This window comes from Dunckerocampus dactyliophorus, chromosome 19, assembly GCF_027744805.1.
Source record: "Dunckerocampus dactyliophorus isolate RoL2022-P2 chromosome 19, RoL_Ddac_1.1, whole genome shotgun sequence".
NCBI lineage: Eukaryota > Metazoa > Chordata > Actinopteri > Syngnathiformes > Syngnathidae > Dunckerocampus > Dunckerocampus dactyliophorus.
Window position 1 is genome coordinate 15,084,569 of NC_072837.1, and position 20,569 is coordinate 15,105,137.

At 41.7% G+C, this 20,569-nt stretch overlaps 1 protein-coding gene across 12 annotated transcripts in view; it reads left to right on the plus strand.

The window, feature by feature from the left end:
- gtf3c2 (general transcription factor IIIC, polypeptide 2, beta) overlaps positions 1-19,962 on the plus strand; it is a 32,247-nt gene extending 12,285 nt beyond the window's left edge. For 11 of the 12 annotated variants that reach the window (XM_054762145.1, XM_054762153.1, XM_054762152.1 and 8 more), the window contains 12 exons: positions 2,336-2,563; positions 2,648-2,759; positions 2,842-2,959; positions 12,032-12,063; positions 12,156-12,285; positions 12,365-12,509; positions 14,868-15,029; positions 15,102-15,180; positions 16,016-16,144; positions 16,232-16,429; positions 17,679-17,777; positions 18,489-19,962. In XM_054762145.1, the coding sequence (XP_054618120.1) occupies positions 2,336-2,563; positions 2,648-2,759; positions 2,842-2,959; positions 12,032-12,063; positions 12,156-12,285; positions 12,365-12,509; positions 14,868-15,029; positions 15,102-15,180; positions 16,016-16,144; positions 16,232-16,429; positions 17,679-17,777; positions 18,489-18,665 (1,609 nt within the window). In that variant the 3' untranslated portion in view covers positions 18,666-19,962. Of the gene's footprint in view, positions 1-2,335; positions 2,564-2,647; positions 2,760-2,841; positions 2,960-12,031; positions 12,064-12,155; positions 12,286-12,364; positions 12,510-14,867; positions 15,030-15,101; positions 15,181-16,015; positions 16,145-16,191; positions 16,430-17,678; positions 17,778-18,488 lie in introns of all 12 variants that reach the window. The other variant, XR_008567017.1, reaches the window with a different exon arrangement.
- The last annotated feature ends 607 nt before the right edge of the window (positions 19,963-20,569 follow it).

Consider the following 20,569-nt stretch of genomic DNA (forward strand, 5'->3'; position numbering starts at 1 on the left):
TTTGACGGCTGGATAAGTTGACATGCAGCATATACTGTGCGCATGCCTGTTCCATTTCCTTGTTCCACTGTGCCGCGCAGGCTGGATGACAAGAGGGGTCACTCTGCATATGTCTGTGCGCATTGGTTGTGTAGTGGAATGAACAGAGAACGTGACTATTCAGCCAGTCAGCCTCCTTGTCCCAGTACATGGAGGCTAGGGCTACGTGCTAAGTGGATACACAGAGTGCTAGCAGTTAGCAAGCAACTGTGACTATGAATGAAGGCACAAAAGCGATTAGTTTCTAAGCCGAATTCGTCCCGGCGGTCGGTGCTTGCTGGGGGGGTTTGATCGGTCAAGTGAATGTTTACTGTAGGGCGGGGTGGTGCGAGCTCACAGACGGAGTCGCTCGCTGCATTGCAGGGGAGGTGCAGCCTTTCGGTGCAGTTGAGGGGCCAGCCTTTTGGGAGATGTTGGAGTTGTTTGGCGGACGGTGCGAGTTGCCTGGAGGGCGTGCATGCGCATGTCGCGGCCAGCGGTTCCTGAGCTGTGTGGCCGAGTGGAGGAGGACGTGTTGAAGTACAATCAGCAACATTGCATTTTATGCCGCAACTCAGCTGTGGTCCAGCTCAAATATGACCCCCGACATTGGTTTAACAATTGGTTTACACTACATAACTGTGTGTGTAGGTTTTATTGGAGTGTTGTTGTTTTTTTTTCTTAACAGATACTGTCTCTATAGTGTAGTGTCGCAGGGAGCACTTCCTGTTTCACAACGCGCTTTACTGTACTGTACTTTTATGACACCATGAGTAGGATTGGTATGTGAAGTGGTGACGTCCCGCGATTTCAACGGGGTTGAGAAGTTCATTGTGAGCTGTGTTGTTACTCTGCTTGCAAAATATAGAGTTACCTCTTCCTCACCGACTCGTGAGTACCACAATAGGCAACTTCACACAGGTACACTATACTTGAGTACCATCTGATAGTTCAAATGTGACATGACACTTACTGAAAAATTAATGAAAAAAATGGTCTGAAAAAGGTCGATATTATTGATTATCGACGATAATTTATAGCAGTTATCCACAAGAAAAATTTGTTGTCCTGGCAGCCCTATGAAAAAATAATTTCATTTTAGTAGCATACAGTTGAAATATTAAAAAAAAAAAAAAAAGTCCTGATATTATGAGAAACTAACAAAACACTTTGTAACAAGTTGTAATTTTTGAAAAATTATGTTGCAAAATGTCAAAATATGGGAATTCAGTCATGATTACCAGAAGAACAGTTCCAAGAATAAACTTGAAATGGTTGGGAATTTGCTTACAGTTAGTCCAGAACTCTGCGGCCCGGCTTTTAACAGGAACCAAAAAAAAGGGGCACATCACCCCAATTCTGGCCTCCCTGCACTGGCTGCCTGTTTGTTTTAGAATTGATGTTAAGATTTTATTGTTTGTTTTTAAAGCGTTGAAAGGACCCCATCCAAATTTATGCTCCAGCGTGCACATTGAGGTCCGAGGGCCAGCTCCAACTAGTGGTGCCTAAGACGAGACTTAAGACCAAGGGAGATTGGGCCTTTTCTGTAGTCTGCCCCAAGCTGTGGAACACTCTACCCCGCTCATGTAAAAACGGCCCCCACAGTTCATCTTTAAACCCACTTTTATTTTCGGGTTTTTAACTCGACGTGAGTTGTGTGGTCCTTTTTGTGTCTTTTATTGCTTTCTTTTTAGTTTTGATTGGTTTTACTTTTCTTAGTTTTTTCTTTTATCTATTTTATTTATTGTTTTGATTGTATTTATAGTTGAATGAATTGAATTTATAGTCATTTTTGGAAATTTAGGTTGCGGAAAAAAAAGTTAGATTACGAGAATAAAGTCAAAATATGGGAATAAAGTCATAATTACAAGAATAAAATTTACAAGAAGAATGTTGAAATAGTTGGAAATTTAAAAAAAAAATAAGCAGAAATGGGGAAAAAAAATTTACAAAAATAAAGGTGTATTCTGCAAAACAAAATAAGTGTAATTTCTGGAGTATGAGGTTGGGGGAAAAGTTATAAGATACAAATTAAAACAGCAAAAATTAGGAAAAAAAAGAGCAAAGTTCATATAAATTAATTTTCACCTATATGACAAATATGAGATGCATTTTTTTCTTGAAATAGCTACAGTATATAACGTCTTAGCATATCTACATGTGTTGCTTTACAAAATATCAAATTTGCAAAGTTGCATCCTTTCATTTTTCACTATGGGGCCCTCGCTGGAAAAACCTTTTGGACACCCTTGTTTTAACAAAATCCTGCTCACAAGGTTGCACATGGCATTTACATATTTTATTTATTTTACCTCAGGTTCGAAGCAGTACCTCCTCACCAGGACTACTGGGACATGCACCTGAACGCAGGCGGGCCGGTGTGGGCCATGGAGTGGTGCCCGACGCCCGACGGGGCCGTGGTGTCTCAGTACTTGGCTGTGGCCTGCCACAGAAACATGGACGACCAGCACTACCTCCACAAAAACTACTCTGGACCTTCCCTGGTGCAGCTGTGGTACCTGGGCACGCTGGAGTACAACAGCAGGTGACCGTTGGCATCCATTCTTGTCAGCTCTATAGAAACCAGCCAATAACTCTTTCTTTTCCTTCCATGTGCGCTTCTCGACAGGCCCACCTCACAGCCTGGTCTGGCTTACGGCCTGGTCCTGGACAAAGGTTGCATCTGGAACCTGAAGTGGTGTCCATCAGGGGTCTGGGAGATGCCCTCCACCAGGAAACAGGTAACGGTACTGATTGAAGATGTAACTGAATGATGTAGACCTTGTATGTGACTATGTTCATGTTGTCAATGAACTCCTGAAGGCCCCTTTCCTGCCCAGACTTGGGCTGTTGGCAGTGGCCACCTCCACTGCTGTGGTCACCATGTACAGTCTGCCCCATCCTGAAGCTCTGAACATCAGCCAGAATCTTCCAGACTCTGGTAGGACCATTTGGAAGCAGTTTTTTCTCAAATCAAACCGGCAATACCGGCAAGCTTGTTATATGTCATACATTTGTTGGCCAGCAGAATGCAGTGTTGACCAAACTTGATGGATGCTGCAGTACAGCAGTAGTGTGCTGTATCATGGAAGTATTTTACAGATAGCTCTCAGCAGGTCCTACTCTATGATTTACATAGGCTTATCAAAGAAATTGAATGGCATTGTTTTTAAATTTGTAAGATAACATGTCAACCAATTTACATACAGAAAAAAATTGCAAGTAAATACCAAAAAAAAAAAAATCCTGTAAATAACTGAATAAATAATAATAATAGTAAGAATTTACCAATGTTGCAAACTCAAACAATTTAAATAACCACACAGTGTGCAAACATTAACTCAAATACAGTTACACTATATAATGATATTGAAGAATAGAATTATATTGAAGGTTAATTTCTTTCCCTCTGATATTTGTGGCAAGGCTACAGCGCCCTTAGCATTTGCCTATATTGCCTTATGGGTCAGCCGGCTCTGAGATATGTTAACCAGCTTCAAATTTATACATCTAAAAAATACATTCTTTTTGTCATAATAGTAGGACTTTACTTCCATAGAATTAGGCATTTTTCTTCCATAAAATGATAATTGTTTTGTCATAATATTAGGACTTTATTCTTGTAAAATGACTGCTTTTTTTCCATCGTTGCTGTTGTTTTCTTGTTTAATTGTATTTTTAGCATGTGCTGTGAGCCAATAAAAAAACAACCATGGGCCGCAAAAGGCCCCCTTGCCGTACTTTGGACATCCCTGCTATAAAGCGTTTGGTGTTAGTCGTACATTCATACTCAAGTAGATGACCTCGGAATATTAGGACCTTATTCCCGTGAAATGACTTTTTTTTTTTTTTTTTTTTGACCGTAAGAAAATTTTATCATGCCTTTTATTCACCTAATTTAGTATACGTTATTATACATTTTTCAAAGTAGTTTTACAAAATCTGCAACTTCATTCTTTGGTTTTTGCTTCCCATAATATTACGACTTTGGAAAGTAACATCTTCTTCTTCTTCTTTTCTTCAATATTTCAGTATTACGCTTGGAAAAATTACATGCTTTTCTCATAATATTTTGACTTTATTCTCATAAAATTATGACCATTTCTCCTGTAAAATAAATAAATAAATTAAATTATGATATTAATATTATGACTTTATTATTCCACTATTTTGACTTTATTTTTGTAAAATTACTGCTGTTTTTCCATTGTTGCGGTTTTCTTGTATTTTTAAAATATGCCATGTTGTCAATAAAAAAAAAAAAAAAAAAACAGTCCTGGGCCGCACTTTGGACACCCCTGCTATAAAGTGTTTGGTGGTTAGTTTATTCATACAGTATATGACCGCTTTGAAAATGATCATTCAGTAGATGCACAAAGCCATCATCAGTCACACACAAGCACCGCCATCAAAGCGGCCTGCTTGAATATTCCATTAAGGGACTCACGTGTGTGCTTGGGTGGGCTCTGGGAGAGGGGGCGTGAAGCCATTTGGTAACAGTGACGATATTTAACGTGCACACTCGCACAGTGTGGCGTGCGTGCTTATAATATGGATGGTGGCGCCCATGATGCCGTCCGCTCCTCGCCATCGCTGCATCAACTCCTTAGGCTCGGCTGATAGAAAAGTGTACCAAAGAGATGAATGACTAGTGGGCATCATCCATCTCACACGCGTGCATGTGTGTGCGTGTCACAGATAATGCCATGAAACACGGCAGCTGGCGTCCTGTTATCAGTATCTCATGTCTTCCACGCGCTACATGCATCTAGCATACGTGCATATTGCACATTTATTCTGAGTGATTTTAAAAATGCTGTGGTCATATACATATTCCACATGTTGTGCCACCGGCTCCTCTACGCCACAGTTGGCTTGCTTGTAGTATTAAACAAGGAAGCAGTGGGATATAAAAAGCATTATAAAGTCTTGACATTTCACTTCCTTTTCGCCTCTCCTTCGCAGCCAGAGCGTCACGGCCTTTAGTTTCTAGTTTATTTCCTCGGAGCGGGTCATTGAGCGACTCCATCAGCTCGCCGCATCCAAGCATAGCTGCAAGTTATGAGGTAGACTCTTTAAAAGCACACATGGCTGCAGGAAGAACACTCAGCCAGGGTTTTATGGTGGATTCATATGCTGGGCTTCTTTTTAAACCTCAAGATGTTTGGGGCTGTCACTCCAGAGCCAATTTGTTCTTCGCACTCGTCAGCGGAAAGGTCACATCTTTTGGGGGGGTTTTTTGTGTTTTTTTTAAAGGTCAGGCTTGTAATCAGCTGCATTCTCCTGGGACACACTGACACACTTGGACGCACCACAAAGACGACAGCCGTGCATAAGAGGGCTGTGTAGGAGGTGGAGTCTACAATAGACTTGCTCTCTTGTTAATGGAAGAACATACGTGCACGGTGGCCAGTCAGGAGATTGGGAAGACCTGGGTTTGAGTCTCCACTTGGGCATCTCTGTGTGGAGTTTGCGTGTTCTCCCCGTGCGTGTGTGCGTCTCCGGGTAGTCCAGTTTCCTCTCACATTCCAAACATACATGTTAGGTTAACTGGCGGCTCTAAATTGTCCATAAGTATGAATGTGAGTGTGAATGGTTGTTTGTCTATATTGGCTGGCGAACAGTCCAGAGTGTACCCCGCCTCTCGGCCGAAGTCAGCTGGGATAGGCTCCAGCATCCCTCATTAATCAACCAAATTATTGATTTACGCTTGAATATGGGTTGGGTTTATCAGTGCTCTCAACAATCATGTGCACAGGTCTACAGTTGTCCCTCGCAATATCACGGTTCGTTTATTGCTCCCTCGCTATATCACGTCGTTTCAAAAATGAATTCATTAAATAAATGATCACTGCGTCGTGCTTGAATACGGCCTATTATTAGTCATAAAAATGACTAAGTGATCTCACTAAATGAACCAAAACACAAATGCAAGGTGGTTTGTGAATGTAGTACTGTGGGTGTCTGTGTTCGGTGAGACAAGCACTAGATTTTGTCGACTGTATTGGCTAATATGAGTGTAAAGCCGTTTAAAGTACGCTGGAAGTACATAGTTCAGAAAAAAAACAAGAAACTGCCAACATGTGAGTCTGTTATTTTATTTATGTCTGATATGTCTTACATCCATCCTTTTTTTTATGCCACTTATCCTCACTAGGGTCTCGGGTATGCTGGAGCCTATCCCAGCTGACTTTGGGCGTACACCCTGGACTGGTCACTAGTCAATCGCAGGGCACATACAGACAAACAACCATTCACACTCACATTCATACCTATAGACAATTTAGAGTCGCCAATTAACCTAACATGAATGTTTTTGGAATGTGGGAGGAACCGGAGTACCCGGAGAAACCCCACGCACGCACGGGGAGAACATACAAACTCCACACAGAAATGCCCAGCGGAGATTTGAACCCAGATCTTCCCGACCACAAGACCACCATGCGGCCCCTGATATGTCTTATTTTGTCTTATTATAAGGTATCTACAATATTGGTTAATACTAGGGAAGCTCCAATCAGGTTTTTATGCTGCCGATTCTGATACCGATCATCCATGAGTGAAATCGGCCGATGCTGATAGCGGTCACATAGATTAAGTGTAAAATTTAGATTTTACTATTGTCTATATCAGGGGTCACCAGCGTTTTTTTCTTGTGAGTGCTAATTTTAGAAACTAAAAATGGCCAAGAGATATACTAATTTTTATAACATTTATTTTCAAGGCTTATTCCAAGCCAAACAAAGCTTCTTGTTTCACCAGAACATTAACAACATGCTGATATCGACCGCTGACGATGGGCGGCCATACAGTCCGACATATCCAACCACTTTCCAGGCTTTCTGCCTTAGACCTCCGACTGCCACACACACACGTGCTCGTGTCCCACGTTTTGTCAAGGTGACTATAGGGGTGTTATTCCATGCCTCGGGGGCTCTAATCTTGTTAAAAATAGTATTTAGATGATTGGAAACAGGTTTTCCATGTCATAACTATGAAAATATTCCATGTATTAATATTGAATCCTACTTGGTGGAAATTCACTTATCACGGTGGGGTCTGGAACCAATTATCCGCCATAAACGAGGTACAACTGCATTACATCCTAATCAAGTGTGTCTGTAGGCCGTTTGCCGCCCAGAGACCGGGTTGTTTTTTTTTTGTATTGACCTGTGGCCTATTCTAGACAGAAAATACAAACCAGCCCGCATTACAACTTTATAAAGGTGGATTAGGGCCAAAAACCCCTGGAAAATGGCCGACTACCTTTGCAACTTGTTGCATAGGTTCTGTCATGATGTGAACTGGATTCCCTTGTTACTGGTGGGTGGTAATGTTTTTTCCCCTCTTCTGAGAAGCGCTACTGAGCAACCGTGTTTTTAGAGGTGGTGTCAGGTAGGGTGACCAACCGTCCTGTTTTCCCAGGACATGTCCTGTTTTCACGTCCTGTCCTGGTCGAAAGTGATGACAATGTCCTGTTTGTCTGATTGATTGATTGTTTGTCATTGAGCCATCAAATTGAGCAGCCTTGGAGCACTGCTGCATGTGTGACGTAATCCAGAGTGGCTGTTCCATGTGCAAACATACTGTAGTTAATACCGGGGGTCCAAACTTTTTTCTGTGAGGGCCACATACTGAAAAATAATAGGATGCAAGGGCCACTTTGATATTTTGTAAAGCTTGTGATATAGGTGAAAAGCATATTATTAGTATGAACGTTGGTCTTTTCTCTTTTTTTCCCATTTTTGCTGTTTGCTGCATTTTTTTTCTCCAAATTATTTAACTTTCTTCTGAAATAATCTTGGTAAATTTTCTTTTTGTAATAATATGACTTCATTCCCTTTTATATTTTGACTTTATTCCCATAATATTATAACTTTTTCCCCAAACTAATTTTCCAAATTACATTTTATGTTTCTCATAATATTATGACTTTTAAAAAATAACTTTAATTCTTTAATATTCTTTAATATTTCAACGCTTTGCTCCTAAAATGACATTTATCCATGTTATTGCAGCTGTTTTGATCATTTGTGTTGGTTTTTCAACCTGTTTCAAGTTTCTTCTAGTAAATTTACTTTCAATTTTTGACTTTATTGCTATATTTTCACATTATTCTCATAACTTTTTCCGCAACTTAATTTTCCACAAATTACTAAAATAAAAAAATAAAATAATAAAAATAAAAAACTTTATTTGTTGTTTTTTGTTTCTCATATTACTTTTTTTTTTTTAAAATAACGTCTTTCCCTAATATTACAAGTTTATTCTCGTCAAATTTTGACTTTCTGTTTAATAATTTTGACTTTATTCTTGTAAATTTACAGTGTTTTTTTATCACTTCTGCTGTTTTTTTCCCCACCTATTTCTATCCTTTCTTCTAGTAACTTTTTCCGCAACCAAATTTTCCATAAAGTACAACTTTATCTGTTGTTTTTTTCTCATAATATTCCGACTTAAAAAAAATGATTTTTTTTCTTTCACATTTAATTTAACGTTGATGCTCATCCTTCCATCAGCTACTGGTCTTGTCTTTATGGAGCCTACAGAGGACGTGAGAAGTTCCTCAAAGCAGACACATTTGACAAAAAACACACACGGGACTGCTAATGTGATTATGGATCCCAACCCCACCCCCCAACTCCCTTTGCCCCCCTCCACTTTAAGCTCTAACACGGAGCTTTGTTTGTGTCAGATAATTGTAAATGATGGTGTCTCCCGAATGAGTGGATGAGCATGACAGAGGTGGAGGGGGTGAGGTGAAAGGGCGAGCGTGTCCATGATGTAAAGAAGCGGTTTGGGAGGGGGCGTTTTAAAAAGACAAAAGATGTGACAGTAAATTGCACGTCCATCAGACAAGGATCTATAATTGAAATGACAAAGAAGATGCATCGCGAGGCCAGTTGTTAGCGCTGGAAGCCATGAATGTGACATGACTCATCTTTCTATCCTGTCAATCACGGCGGACTTACTGTTATCACGCTGCAGAACAACACCGCTATTTTTCTGTTTTCACTGAAAAACGTTGTATAAGCGAATAACCCTTCAGGGTTTCTTTTCAGACCTGAAAATACTAGCACTGAGCTTGTTGAATTTTTGTAACGGAGTTAATGGAAAGAAGCATGCTCATCTTGTAGTACCCCTTCATGCCACAAGGGGCTGAAGCAAAAATGATACAGCAGAACCTCGCTTTTTGTTATCGTTTGGACCTGCCCTCTAGCCAGGGCGAAGTACACCCAGATCCTTTTGTTCTACCAGCTGTGAAATAATGCTAAGAGTCTCATGTAAGGTTTACAGTTGAATATTACAAGGAGTAAATGCAAGCAATTGCAATGCCAGTGCTGGAGAGAAGCCCACTAACCATGGTTTAACAAGTTCCAGGCGGTCTCTAAAGGGAAACAGGGTTTCTCTTCCTTATAAGCCTGCTGTGGAGGCGGTCCCAATGATCAGGAAACTTCCCGTTAACTGTTTGTTGGTACATTGCTCTTATATGGTTTCAAGCAGTCCATGACCAGATGGCTCATCATGTCAGACAAGAAACAGGGAAGTGACTCATAGTGAAACTTTCGTGGGCTTTTTATTTGTGGCAGATTGAAAAAAATTTGCGATTGGCTGGCGACCAGTCGAGGGTGTACCCCGCCTGTCGCTCGAAGTCAGCTGGGATAGGCTCCAGCACCCTAATGAGGAGAAGCGGCATCGATGATGGATGGATGGATGAAAAAAATATGTGTCCAAACTGTGCCGGATTAGTAAATAGTTGCTTCCAGACGGCAACGGATAACTGGGTGAAAAGGATGTAATACACAAGGCACACCTACGTATGACGCCGTAAACAGACACGCAGACGGAACCACGTGGCGCACCAAACTATAGAAGAAGAAAGAACGCATGCGCATAAGTCCGTCTTCGGCTTGTTTAGACTGACGTAGTGGAATTACTTCTGCGAGTCATTTTGGAATACAAAAGAAGTAAATATCAGGAGAATGTCGACTGGGGTGAGTCATGCCAGTCGAAATATTCAGATATTATGTTGGCTTCACTTCTGGTCACGTGGCGGCGATTGGGCGGTGACGTCATCGTTTTCAGAAATGAGTCTACATGGCAACGACAAGCTGGCGTTTTCAGATTTGCCCACTCTGGGAGCCGTTTTGGAAATAAATACAGTTTTAGGGCACCCAGAACGCCTTTGCCGTGTGGGTGAAAGGCTGAAACGATAAAATACCTGGAAACGTTTCCGTGTGGACAGCCCCTGTGTGTCTGCGTGCGTGTGTGTATTGATTCCTCCCCTCAGGATTAAGCGTAAGCTTGCTAAAGTTACGTCCGAGCCGTGGCTGAATGAGAACATATGCCTTCTCAGACGAGAATGCAGACGCACTGAGCGACATTGGAAGAAGGATAGGTTGCATGTGTCCTTGCATACAGTATATTAAGAGAATGCTTCGCTAATTGTCTGCAAGCTGTCAAGACTGCAAAGACTCAGTTCATGTCGAACCTCTTGTCTGTTAATAGCCACAGGCCTCATGTTCTTTTTAATGTGCTTAATCGCATTGTGAAACCCTGTGACAATGTTGGCATGGTGCCTTCTTCAAACATCTGTGACCAGTTTCTGGTGCTTTCACTAACAAGGTTTCAGCAGTTAGGTCCTCTGTCCTATCGAGAAGGTCATTTTCTCTCACAATGGGCCACTTTAATTCAAAAGTGTGCCAGTCTTGATTGGCTTTAATCCCATTATATTTTATTATAACTTTTTTCCCAACCAATTACATCATTTTGTTTTGTTTGTTTCTCATAATTAAGGCCTGTTATGATAATCAATAAAATCAATTAATCGCATGGTAAATAAAAACAAAGTTGATAATTTTGCTGGTCTCGATAAATTGACGTATGCATGCGCTACACGATCACATACTTTCTTGGTGCCTTTTGGGTGTAAAGCATGACGTGATGTCAATTTCAGCCCGTTTTGCGCATCGTCATTTTGTGACATGAAAAAGTTTGTGACAAAGACAATGAAATAAATAATAAAAATAGTGGAACGTTGGTTTCAGCTGCCGTGATTCCCAAAGCATAACACCTCATTGTGCACGAACGCATTTTGCTGCATTGAAAACACGTACTGTGACCAAACTCCAACAAAACGTTACACCTCATTTAAACTCAATGTTGATAACAGTGAATCAATGCGATTCAATGTGAACTTCAGAGTGTTTCTGGGTTATTTCTCCATTTTTAATAACGAAAGTGACAGCGATTCAAGATTTGTTATCGTGACAGGCCTACTCATAATATAACGACTTGTTAAAACATTTTAAAAAAATATTTCAACTGTATGCTGCTTAAATTAAATGTATCCCTATTACAAGCTTATCCTCATAAAATTGTGACCTTTCTTGTTACAATACAGCTTTGTTCTCTTCCTATTTTAACTTTATTCTTGTAAAACTACAGCTGTTTTTATCATTTCTGCTGTTTTTTTCTTATCATTTTCTGCTGTTTTTTTCTTATCATTTTCTGCTATTTCAACTTTCCTTTTCTAAATTTTATCGTAATTCTTGTAACAACCTAATTTTCCACAAATTGTAACTTTATTTGTTGTTTTGTTCCTTATAATATTACAACTATGTTATTTTCCTCATAACATTATGACTTTATTCTTGTAAAACTTACAACTCTTTTGTCTTATTATTTTGACTTTATTCTTGTAAAATTACAGATGATTTTTGCTGGGTTTTATTTATTTTTTTTGTTTTCTTGTTAAATTATATTTTTAGAATATGCTGCGGGCCAATAATAAAACAGTCAAGGGCGACAAATGGCCCCCAGGCTGCATTTGGACACCACTACTTTAAATACAATTTTTGTCCAGAAAAAAAACACTGATTCACGTTGAGGCAGTAAAACTTTGTGTGATAGTTTGAGCTGACAGTTAGCATCTTTAGCCTGCATGTATTTGCAGCTACCTAGGCAGTAGGCCAGCAGCATGAAGCTAACGTCACTAAATGTCACTTTCCAGGCGGCAGCGGCCAGCGTGGGTCCATTTACAAGGTGGGGGTCTTTGCTCTTGAAACATTTGTGCTGTTCTTGCAAGGTCTGCTGGTCTTCAAGTCAACGATTGCTTTCTCTCTCTCCCCCCGCAGCCCGATCCTGTTCTCAGACTCAAGCTGGGCTCCTTGAAATCGCTTCGTCTGGATCAGAGTGGACAGGTTCTGTCCATGGACTGGCTGCCCGTCCAACCACACGACGTCATCGCTGTCGGGTTCTATGATGGTGCCATCCGCTTCTCTTGTCTCAGCGTTGTGTGGATGTGTCTTTGGTGTAATGCGTTTGTCTTTGTCTTCTTCTGAAGGTATTGTGGGTCTGTGGGATCTGAACACAAAGTCAGCGTTGTTGCGCGTTCAGGGGTCACATGACTCTCTCACCCTGCTGCCGTTCAAATGCTTCCTGGCTCACGACCATGCCGTGCGCGCTCTGGCTTTCTGTCCTGCCAACAGGTAGTCTTCTTCTAGAGATACAAATCATTTTTTTCAAACTTTTTATGATTAAGGGAGAAAAAAATCCAAACCCACACAGTCCTGTGTGAAAAAGTGATTGCCCCCTAAACCTAATAACTGGTTGGGCCACCCTTAGCAGCAACAACTGCAATCAAGCGTTTGTGATAACTTACAATGAGTGTCTTACGGCGCTGTGGAGGAATTTCTGAATTTCCTGAAGTTCTCCTTCAGGACTTTTTGGTAGACAGCAGAATTCATGGTTCCATTTATCACAGCAAGTCTTCCAGGTCCCGAAGCAGAAAAACAGCCCCAGACCATCACACTACCACCACCACATTTTACCGTTGGTGTGATGTTCTTTTTCTGGAATGCTTTGTTACTTTTAGGCTAGACGTAATGTGACACATACCTTCCAAAAAGTTCAACTTTAGTCTCGTCAGACCACAGATTATTTTCCCAAAGGTCTTGGGGATCATCAAGATGTTTTCTGGCAAAACGAGACGAGCCTTAATGTTCTTTGTTTGTTCCGCAGTGGTTTTTTGTCTTGGCACTCTGCCATTGCAGCCCGTTTTTGCCCAGTGTCTTTCTTATGGTGGAGTCATGACCACTGACCTTAACTGAGGCAAGTGAGGCCTGCAGTTCTTTGGAAGTTGTTGTGGGGTCTTTTGTGACCTCTTGGATGAGTCGTCGCTGCGCTGTTGGGGTCATTTTGGTTGGCCAACCACTCCTGGGAAGGTTCACCACTGTTCCATGTTTTGGCCATTTGTGAATAATGGCTCTCACTGTGGTTCGCTGGAGTCCCAAAGCTTTAGAAATGGATTTACAACCTTTTCAACACCGATAGACCTTGATTAATTGCATTCATGTTTTAATGGGGAGGGGCAGTTACTTTTTCACACAGGGCCACGTAGGTTTGGATTTTTTTCTCCCATAATAATAATAAAACATTTAATTTAAAAACTGCATTTTGTGTTCAGCTGTGTTGTCATTGACTAATATTTCAGTTTGATGATCTGAAACATTTAAGTGTGACAAACATGCTAAAAAAAAAAAAAAAAGAAATCAGGAAGGGGACAAACACTTTTTCACACCACTGTAACTTCTTAGCATATCTACATGGGTTTGTTTACAAAATATCAAAGTGGCCCCCATAACCTTTTGAATTAACTATTTGCGGCCCTCGCTGGGAAAAGTCCGGGCACCCGCAGCTTAGGACAAGTCCGCTGAAAAACCCCTGGTTTTTGTCCAAAATTGCCGCCGGAAACCAAAATGGCCAACTTCAGTTCTTGGGACTTTTTTGTGTATCCTGTCATGATTGACGTTGCCACCCGAGTTTGTGACGATCTGTGAAACTGGTAGCAGGGATATTTTTACCTACGTGACAGCAGAGCACAATGCAAAGGTGTTTTTGCCTGCGTTGTCGGTCTGTTTGTGTTCAAAATAACTTGAAAAGTTCTGAATGGATTTGGATGACATTTGCAGGAATTGTTGGAAATGGGGTATGGAAGAACTGATTAAATTTTGGGGGTAATCCAAAATTCAAAATTTTCCCAAAATTCACACTTTTCCGTAAAACTGCTATTACCTACGACTACTTCCACATTTCCACTCAACCGATTCACCTCATTCCAACATCAACACATTCACAAAAGTCAGGACATGCTATTAGCCGCAGCACAAAAATGTCCACATTATTTTCTTCTGGAACGCAAATGCCTTTGATGAAGAGTTCTAGCTACTTCCACATTTCTCAACCGATTCAGACCCTTCCAAAGTCAAAATTGTCAACTCCTTTGGGACATTTAGCCTTACGCTGCGTTAATATGCGAGGTGTTAGCATGCTGCCGTTAGCATGTTATCATTGCTAGCATGCTAACATTACCATAGTAGCATTTTTAGCCATTTCCATAACTAGACACTTCTATAAACATTTACCACTGTTATGCTAGGTTAACATGTTAGCACTACTAGCGTGCTAATATTAGCAATGTAAATGTAGATAAAATAAATGTAGGGCTAATATTTGTGGTGTAAATCACAATATGGGGGGAATTATGGCCCTTGGCAGAGGTCTGCACACTCCGAGTGCTTTTCTAGTTTCCAAATGTAAGCGAGTCGCTACTGAGTGAGTTTTGGGGGTTTATATTTGGGACCCCTGAATACCAAATATTTTGTGGAATGTGACGGGCTTTCAAAGTTTGGTCAATTTTCATGCATGTTACAGCCCTCAAAAATGCAAGATAAGTTGCAGAATATCTATCTATATATAATTTTAAAAAATAGTAAACGTATCAGTTTCAAGAGGGCCTTCACATGTTGGTGATGATGTACTTTGATGTGCTTTGTCTTCCCCTGAAGAAATCTTTTAGTGACCGCGGGGGAAGACCGCCTTTTGAAGACATGGGACCTGAGGAGGCTTTACGGGCCAATCACGGTCCAGAAACGCTCTGTGCCCAATGAGATCTACTGGCCCATGAATTCAGCAGGACTCCTTTGGGCCCAGGAGAGCGCCTACGCAGCGTAGGACACGCAGTTTTACTCTTGTCTACGCACAATATCGCAGAGGTTTAATCATGTTGTTGTTTTCTGCAGAACCTTCTCTCAAGGAGTGCATTACTTTGACCACAAGATGCGCTCCTACTTTGCTGTCCCCAGAATGATCACGACGTGGGTCAGTCTATTTGTAGTATTCATCATCATCGCTCTCGTTCTTTTTGAACAACTTTAACGTAGTACATTAGTATTATTTCCTGTGTGCGTATACAACTCGCTCAGAGTTGGCCGACACCCAACCTCTTTCAACGCCTTCGCTGATTTCGGGTCCATTGACGGTTGTCACGCATGCATTCGTTCCAGCTTCCCTCTTTAATTACCGTCGTTCACGCACAACAGGAAGCTAATAAGCTAAACAGTCGATGAACGCTGTGGTTGCTCACAGAGTTGGCATCACGCGCTCGCGCAGGGGTGTCAAAAGTGCAGTACAGGAGCCATTTTAAAGTCAGTCAGTCACTAGAACGTCACTATTTGTGAGCCCCTGCAAATAATGGCTAAATGGATATAATATACCTCACAATTATTCATCACATGTTAAATGGCATTTTACGCATTAAGAAACAATTAGAGGCGTACACAGTATTGTACTTACAAAATGTGCTTTTCAACGCGTCTTCCTGCTGGAAAGTGTTGAGTGAACTGCCTGTCAGACAGCGCTCTCTGCTGGATTCATAGCTGCAGCGCTTTTCCGCCTGCAGGCGGTGCCATCAAACCACTTTGTATGTAAGTTACCATTAAAAAATAAAACATTTACAATTTAAAGCAGAGAAAAAATGCCAATGGATATGCGGCACGAATGCCGAAGCACAACTAGGCAGGGATGGACTGTGAGAGGATGTTGATCAATCAAAAGCAGCTTAATTATTTTTGTAAAGGCAGAATCATTTTTGCTAGTGTACCTAATGAAGTGGTTGGAATATGTGGATGCTAATGCTTTGCTGTTTGTCCTGCAGTCCATCTCTTACTCTGATTGGCTGAACAGTTTGGTGACATCCGACGTGTTGGGTGAGGTCATTTTCGCCACCTTACCTTCAAATATTTCCACGTTTCAGGCCATCAAACGGCCCGTTGAGAGAAGATTTGTAAGTTCCTTCCCTCTTTCTTGTTTGCCTATCACCTCCGTGTAAAGGCACGCTGCCCGAATGTTCTGCCTGTCTCGGTGTTCTCAGCCTGTCTACTTCACCACCCTGGAGCCTCATGAGGACACTGGAGAGGAGCAAGACGAGCCGGTGGATGCTGGCTGTGAGGAGGAGGAGGAGGAGGCAGAGGGAGGAAGTGGCGGCAAGGTCAATGTTCCTACTCGACAGCTTGAGACGTACAAAGAGGCTGAGAGGAAGTTCTACCTTCATCACACAGACAGCAACATGGTGTGTACAGGAGATACTTCTGACAGAGAAACTCTTTTTTGTTACTTTTACATCATTTACTTTTACATCAATCTGAAAGACAAAATGCAGGAGGTGTGTCCCCTGTTTATATACTCTATATACATACAGTACAGTGGTGTGAATCTTATTTTTTGCATGTTTGTCGCAAACATTCTCTAGCCACACCCACCTGTTGTCAATCAAGAAATCACTTAAATAGGACCTGCCTGACAAAGTGACATAGACCAAAAGATCCTCAAAATCTAGACATCATGCCGAGGTCTAAGGAAATTCAGGAGCAAACGAGAAAAAGTAATTGAGATCTATCGGTGTGGAAAAGGTTATAAATCCATTTCTAAAGCTTTGGGACTCCACAAAGCTTTAGAAACCACAGTGAGAGCCATTCTCCACAAATGGCAAAAACATGGAACAGTGGTGAACCTTCCCAGGAATGGCCGGCCAACCAAAATTACCCCAAGAGTGCAGCGACAACTGATCCAAGAGGTCACAAAAGACCCCACAACAACATCCAGAGAACTGCAGGCCTCACTTGCCTCAGTTAAGGTCAGTGTTCATGACTCCACCATAAAAGAGACACTGGGAAAAAAACGTCTGCATCACAGAGTTCCAAAACCACTGCGAAAACCAAAAAACATTAAGGCTCGTCTCAATTTTGCTAGAAAACATCTTGATGATCCCTAAGACCCCGAAGACAAAATGAATGATCCAAAACACACCAGCAAGTCCACCTCTGAATGACTGAAGAAAAACAAAATGAGGACTTTGGAGTGGCCTAGTCAAAGTCCTGACCTGAATCCTACTGATATGCTGTGGTATGACCTTAAAAAGGCGCTTCATGCTGGAAAAGCCTCCAATGTGGCTGAATGACAACAATTCTGCAAAGATGAGTGAGCCAAAATTCCTCCCCAGCGCTGTAAGAGACTCATTGCAAGTTATCACAAACGCTTGATTGCAGTTGTTGCTGCTAAGGGGGCCCAACCAGTTATTAGGTTTAGGGGACAATCACTTTTTCACACACAAAACACTTAAGTTAACATTTAATAACGATATATGTATTCAGTTTTGATTAAATAAAACTTGTTTTGTATAACGTGTGCACATAGGATGTCCACAGTTTTTTTTGTGGTCCAAAGGTCTTCCTTGCAAAAAGAGCTCCCGTCCCCGCACCATGAGTTGCTGTAAAGTGGCTAAAAGATGTAAAAGTGTCTTTTCTTTGGTGTGGTTGCAGCTTTTAGGCACGAGCGGACGTCTGTGGAAGCAAATGCAAGCCAGTGAGCTGAAGAGCAAGATCAACATGGACCACATGCCGTTGGCCGCACTGCACAAGGTACACACACACACACACACACAGTGATAAGATCCACAAGGAGTGATGATGCTGAGGGGTGTGATGGGCCGAGAGCCTCTCCTCCTCCTGGCGTGAGGGCGGAGGCGGGGGCCATAATGGGGTGTGAATGTAATGATGTGTAAAATGAGAAAAATGTCGCCCTCAGTGGAAGAAGCTAGCCAGATGGAGAGCAGCCATGGAGGCTCTGAAGTGTTTAATTTTTGAAGGGAGACAAAACACTTTAGGCTTTTTTGGCTGGGGAGGAAGAGGGTGTCGGGGAGGTGAGACGGAGGATTTATTTAGCAATGAGGATTTATGACCAATGAAAGCAATCAGTGAGTGTTATTATTGAGGATGATCCAAGGAATGACATTCATAGTTTGTTGTCGTTCATCGTTTTCTATGCACGTTTACGCTAAGACAGCATCACAGGTGGTGGTGGTGGTGTTTGGGGGGGTGCTGCACAGATGATGAATGAGTGTCCATCCAGGTGCTCCTCGCTTGGTTACCATGGAAACAGCTCTGTTCAAGTTAGTTTGTTTTAGCAGGCTTTAAGCCCGCAAGCAGATTTTCTCCGCCATTGCCTCCATTTGCATCTTGTTAGGAAAAAATATACACAGAGTATATATCAGTCGTCCATCAGTTGAGAGCATCAAGTCCACAAGACAGAAAGCGAGTGACGACAGCCTCCCACTCCTCCTCCGCCCTCAGGTGCGTCTGAACCCCAACATGACCTGCCACACGTGGCTGGCGTCGGCGGGCCAGGCCGGCCTGGTCCGCCTCAACTGTCTGAGGATCATCAACAACCCCGACATCCACGCCACCATCCGCAAGACCCGGGCTCAGTTTGAGGCCCGACACCCCCCCACCAAGGATGCCCCTGCGTGACCTCTGCCGTTAGCATGGGCATGCGAACTGGAGGAGGACTTTGCAATCAACTCAAGAGGAGACATTTGTTTTTGTCGAATCCTAAAGTGAGCACAAAGGTGGCTTTTTCTTTTCATCAAGTCAGGCCACGGCTGCAGAAATACTTGAACTTGATCTTTTTTAAACCTTTTTTTTAACAGCAGTCCTTCAGTGCTGATGCTGATGCTCATGCAAAGTGTGTTTACAGCCCTTATTTCATGTAATGCTATCATGCTCAGTCAACAGGAATCCAGATATCAGCGCATAAAGACTTGTACATAAGTACAATGTACAGTACCTATCTTATGTACAGAATCTTGCTTGGAATGTTTTTTCCTCCAATCCAGAACTTCAATAGGACTCATTTTGTAATGTCGAGATATTATTTGTAATTGAGGCGATTAATAAATAAAGATGACATATTTCAACAATGATTTTGAAAATATCTCCAACATTTTTATCCTGATTTTATCATTTATCTCATTACTAGGGATGGAAATCTCTTTGTGGTAGACGATTGGATACGCATCTACAATAGATACATGGGTTAAAGGTACAGAAACAGAACGATTCGATACAGTCTACAATGCGATTCGATACGATTCAATGATTACATTTGTTGGTGTAGACATGACTCTTGCATGATAAAATAAAGAAGCCTATTGTAAAAAGTGTCATTCTTATGGTATTTTCAATTGTGTAAAAGAGCACATCAGGCCACGGGAAACATTGAGGCGCAATGATTTAAAAAAAAAAAAAAAAACACTTGCAAAAATAAAATAATTTGTAAATACATCAAATGTTATGTAAATTAATATACAGTCAAACCTGTCTTAGCGGCCACCTTTATAGAACGGCCACCTGCCTATAGCGGCCACTGGAAAATCCCCCACAGCAAATGTACGTGTTGTGGACCCTGTGTATAGCGGTCACCTGTGTATAGCGGCCACTTTTGCCGTTTCCCTTCAGTGGCCGCTATAGACAGGTTTGACTGTACATTTAGAAATCCCCCAGTTTTTGCATGTTAAATGTGAGCGACAACTTGTCCCACTTTGTTTTGCGGTCCTTGAACAACATCTAACTTTCTCCCACGCTGCACAGATAGACTACTATACTGTATTTTTCCCCTTTTTCTTTCACCTCATATTTTGTCCCAAATGCTGATACTATGTTAGAATGCATAAAGGTAAGATTTGATGACCTTATTACCGTAAGTGCTAATGTACATATTTGCTCGGTGCAACTCTCTGAAAAACACACTCCATGCTTGTACTGGTGCTTGGTGGGTCTGGATTAATTTAGTGCTTTTAATTTGATGTTGTTCCTGTCATAGTTTTCCCCATACATAATAAGATAAATGAGATCGCTGTAATGTACGCATGTTTTGCTGAAAAGATTTGCCGGCGACTAGCTAGAGTACTGCTAATGCTAGCGCTGCTAATGCTAAGCCGTTCTAGTCATGCTAAGCTACGGAGCCCACGTGACTATCGTATCATCGGCTGCCCAGGCTCTCGCGTTGTTTAACAGACGGACTGTCAACCGGTTGCTCGTCTTGCGATACCCGGCACATGTCTCTACGATCTACAGTCTATTCATTACACAATGTTGCACTCCTTATTCTTCACTCAGTTCATCATTTCATCACGGTATTGTTCATAATTATTTATTACTGCACCTTTTTCTTGTGTTTATTTATTAGAGGCCGACCACGAAATCTCGAACTTTCTCAGTAGCACCCCCTTTTGAATGAGAAATGAGGCTCGTCACCAAATTAGATGGAGACATCAGTCATATCAGAACGCACAAAAAAGTCTGAAAAACCCACGTTAGGGTGGGCGATGATATATTGCAAACCAATTTAGCCAATGCCGTAGGATGTGGGCGGG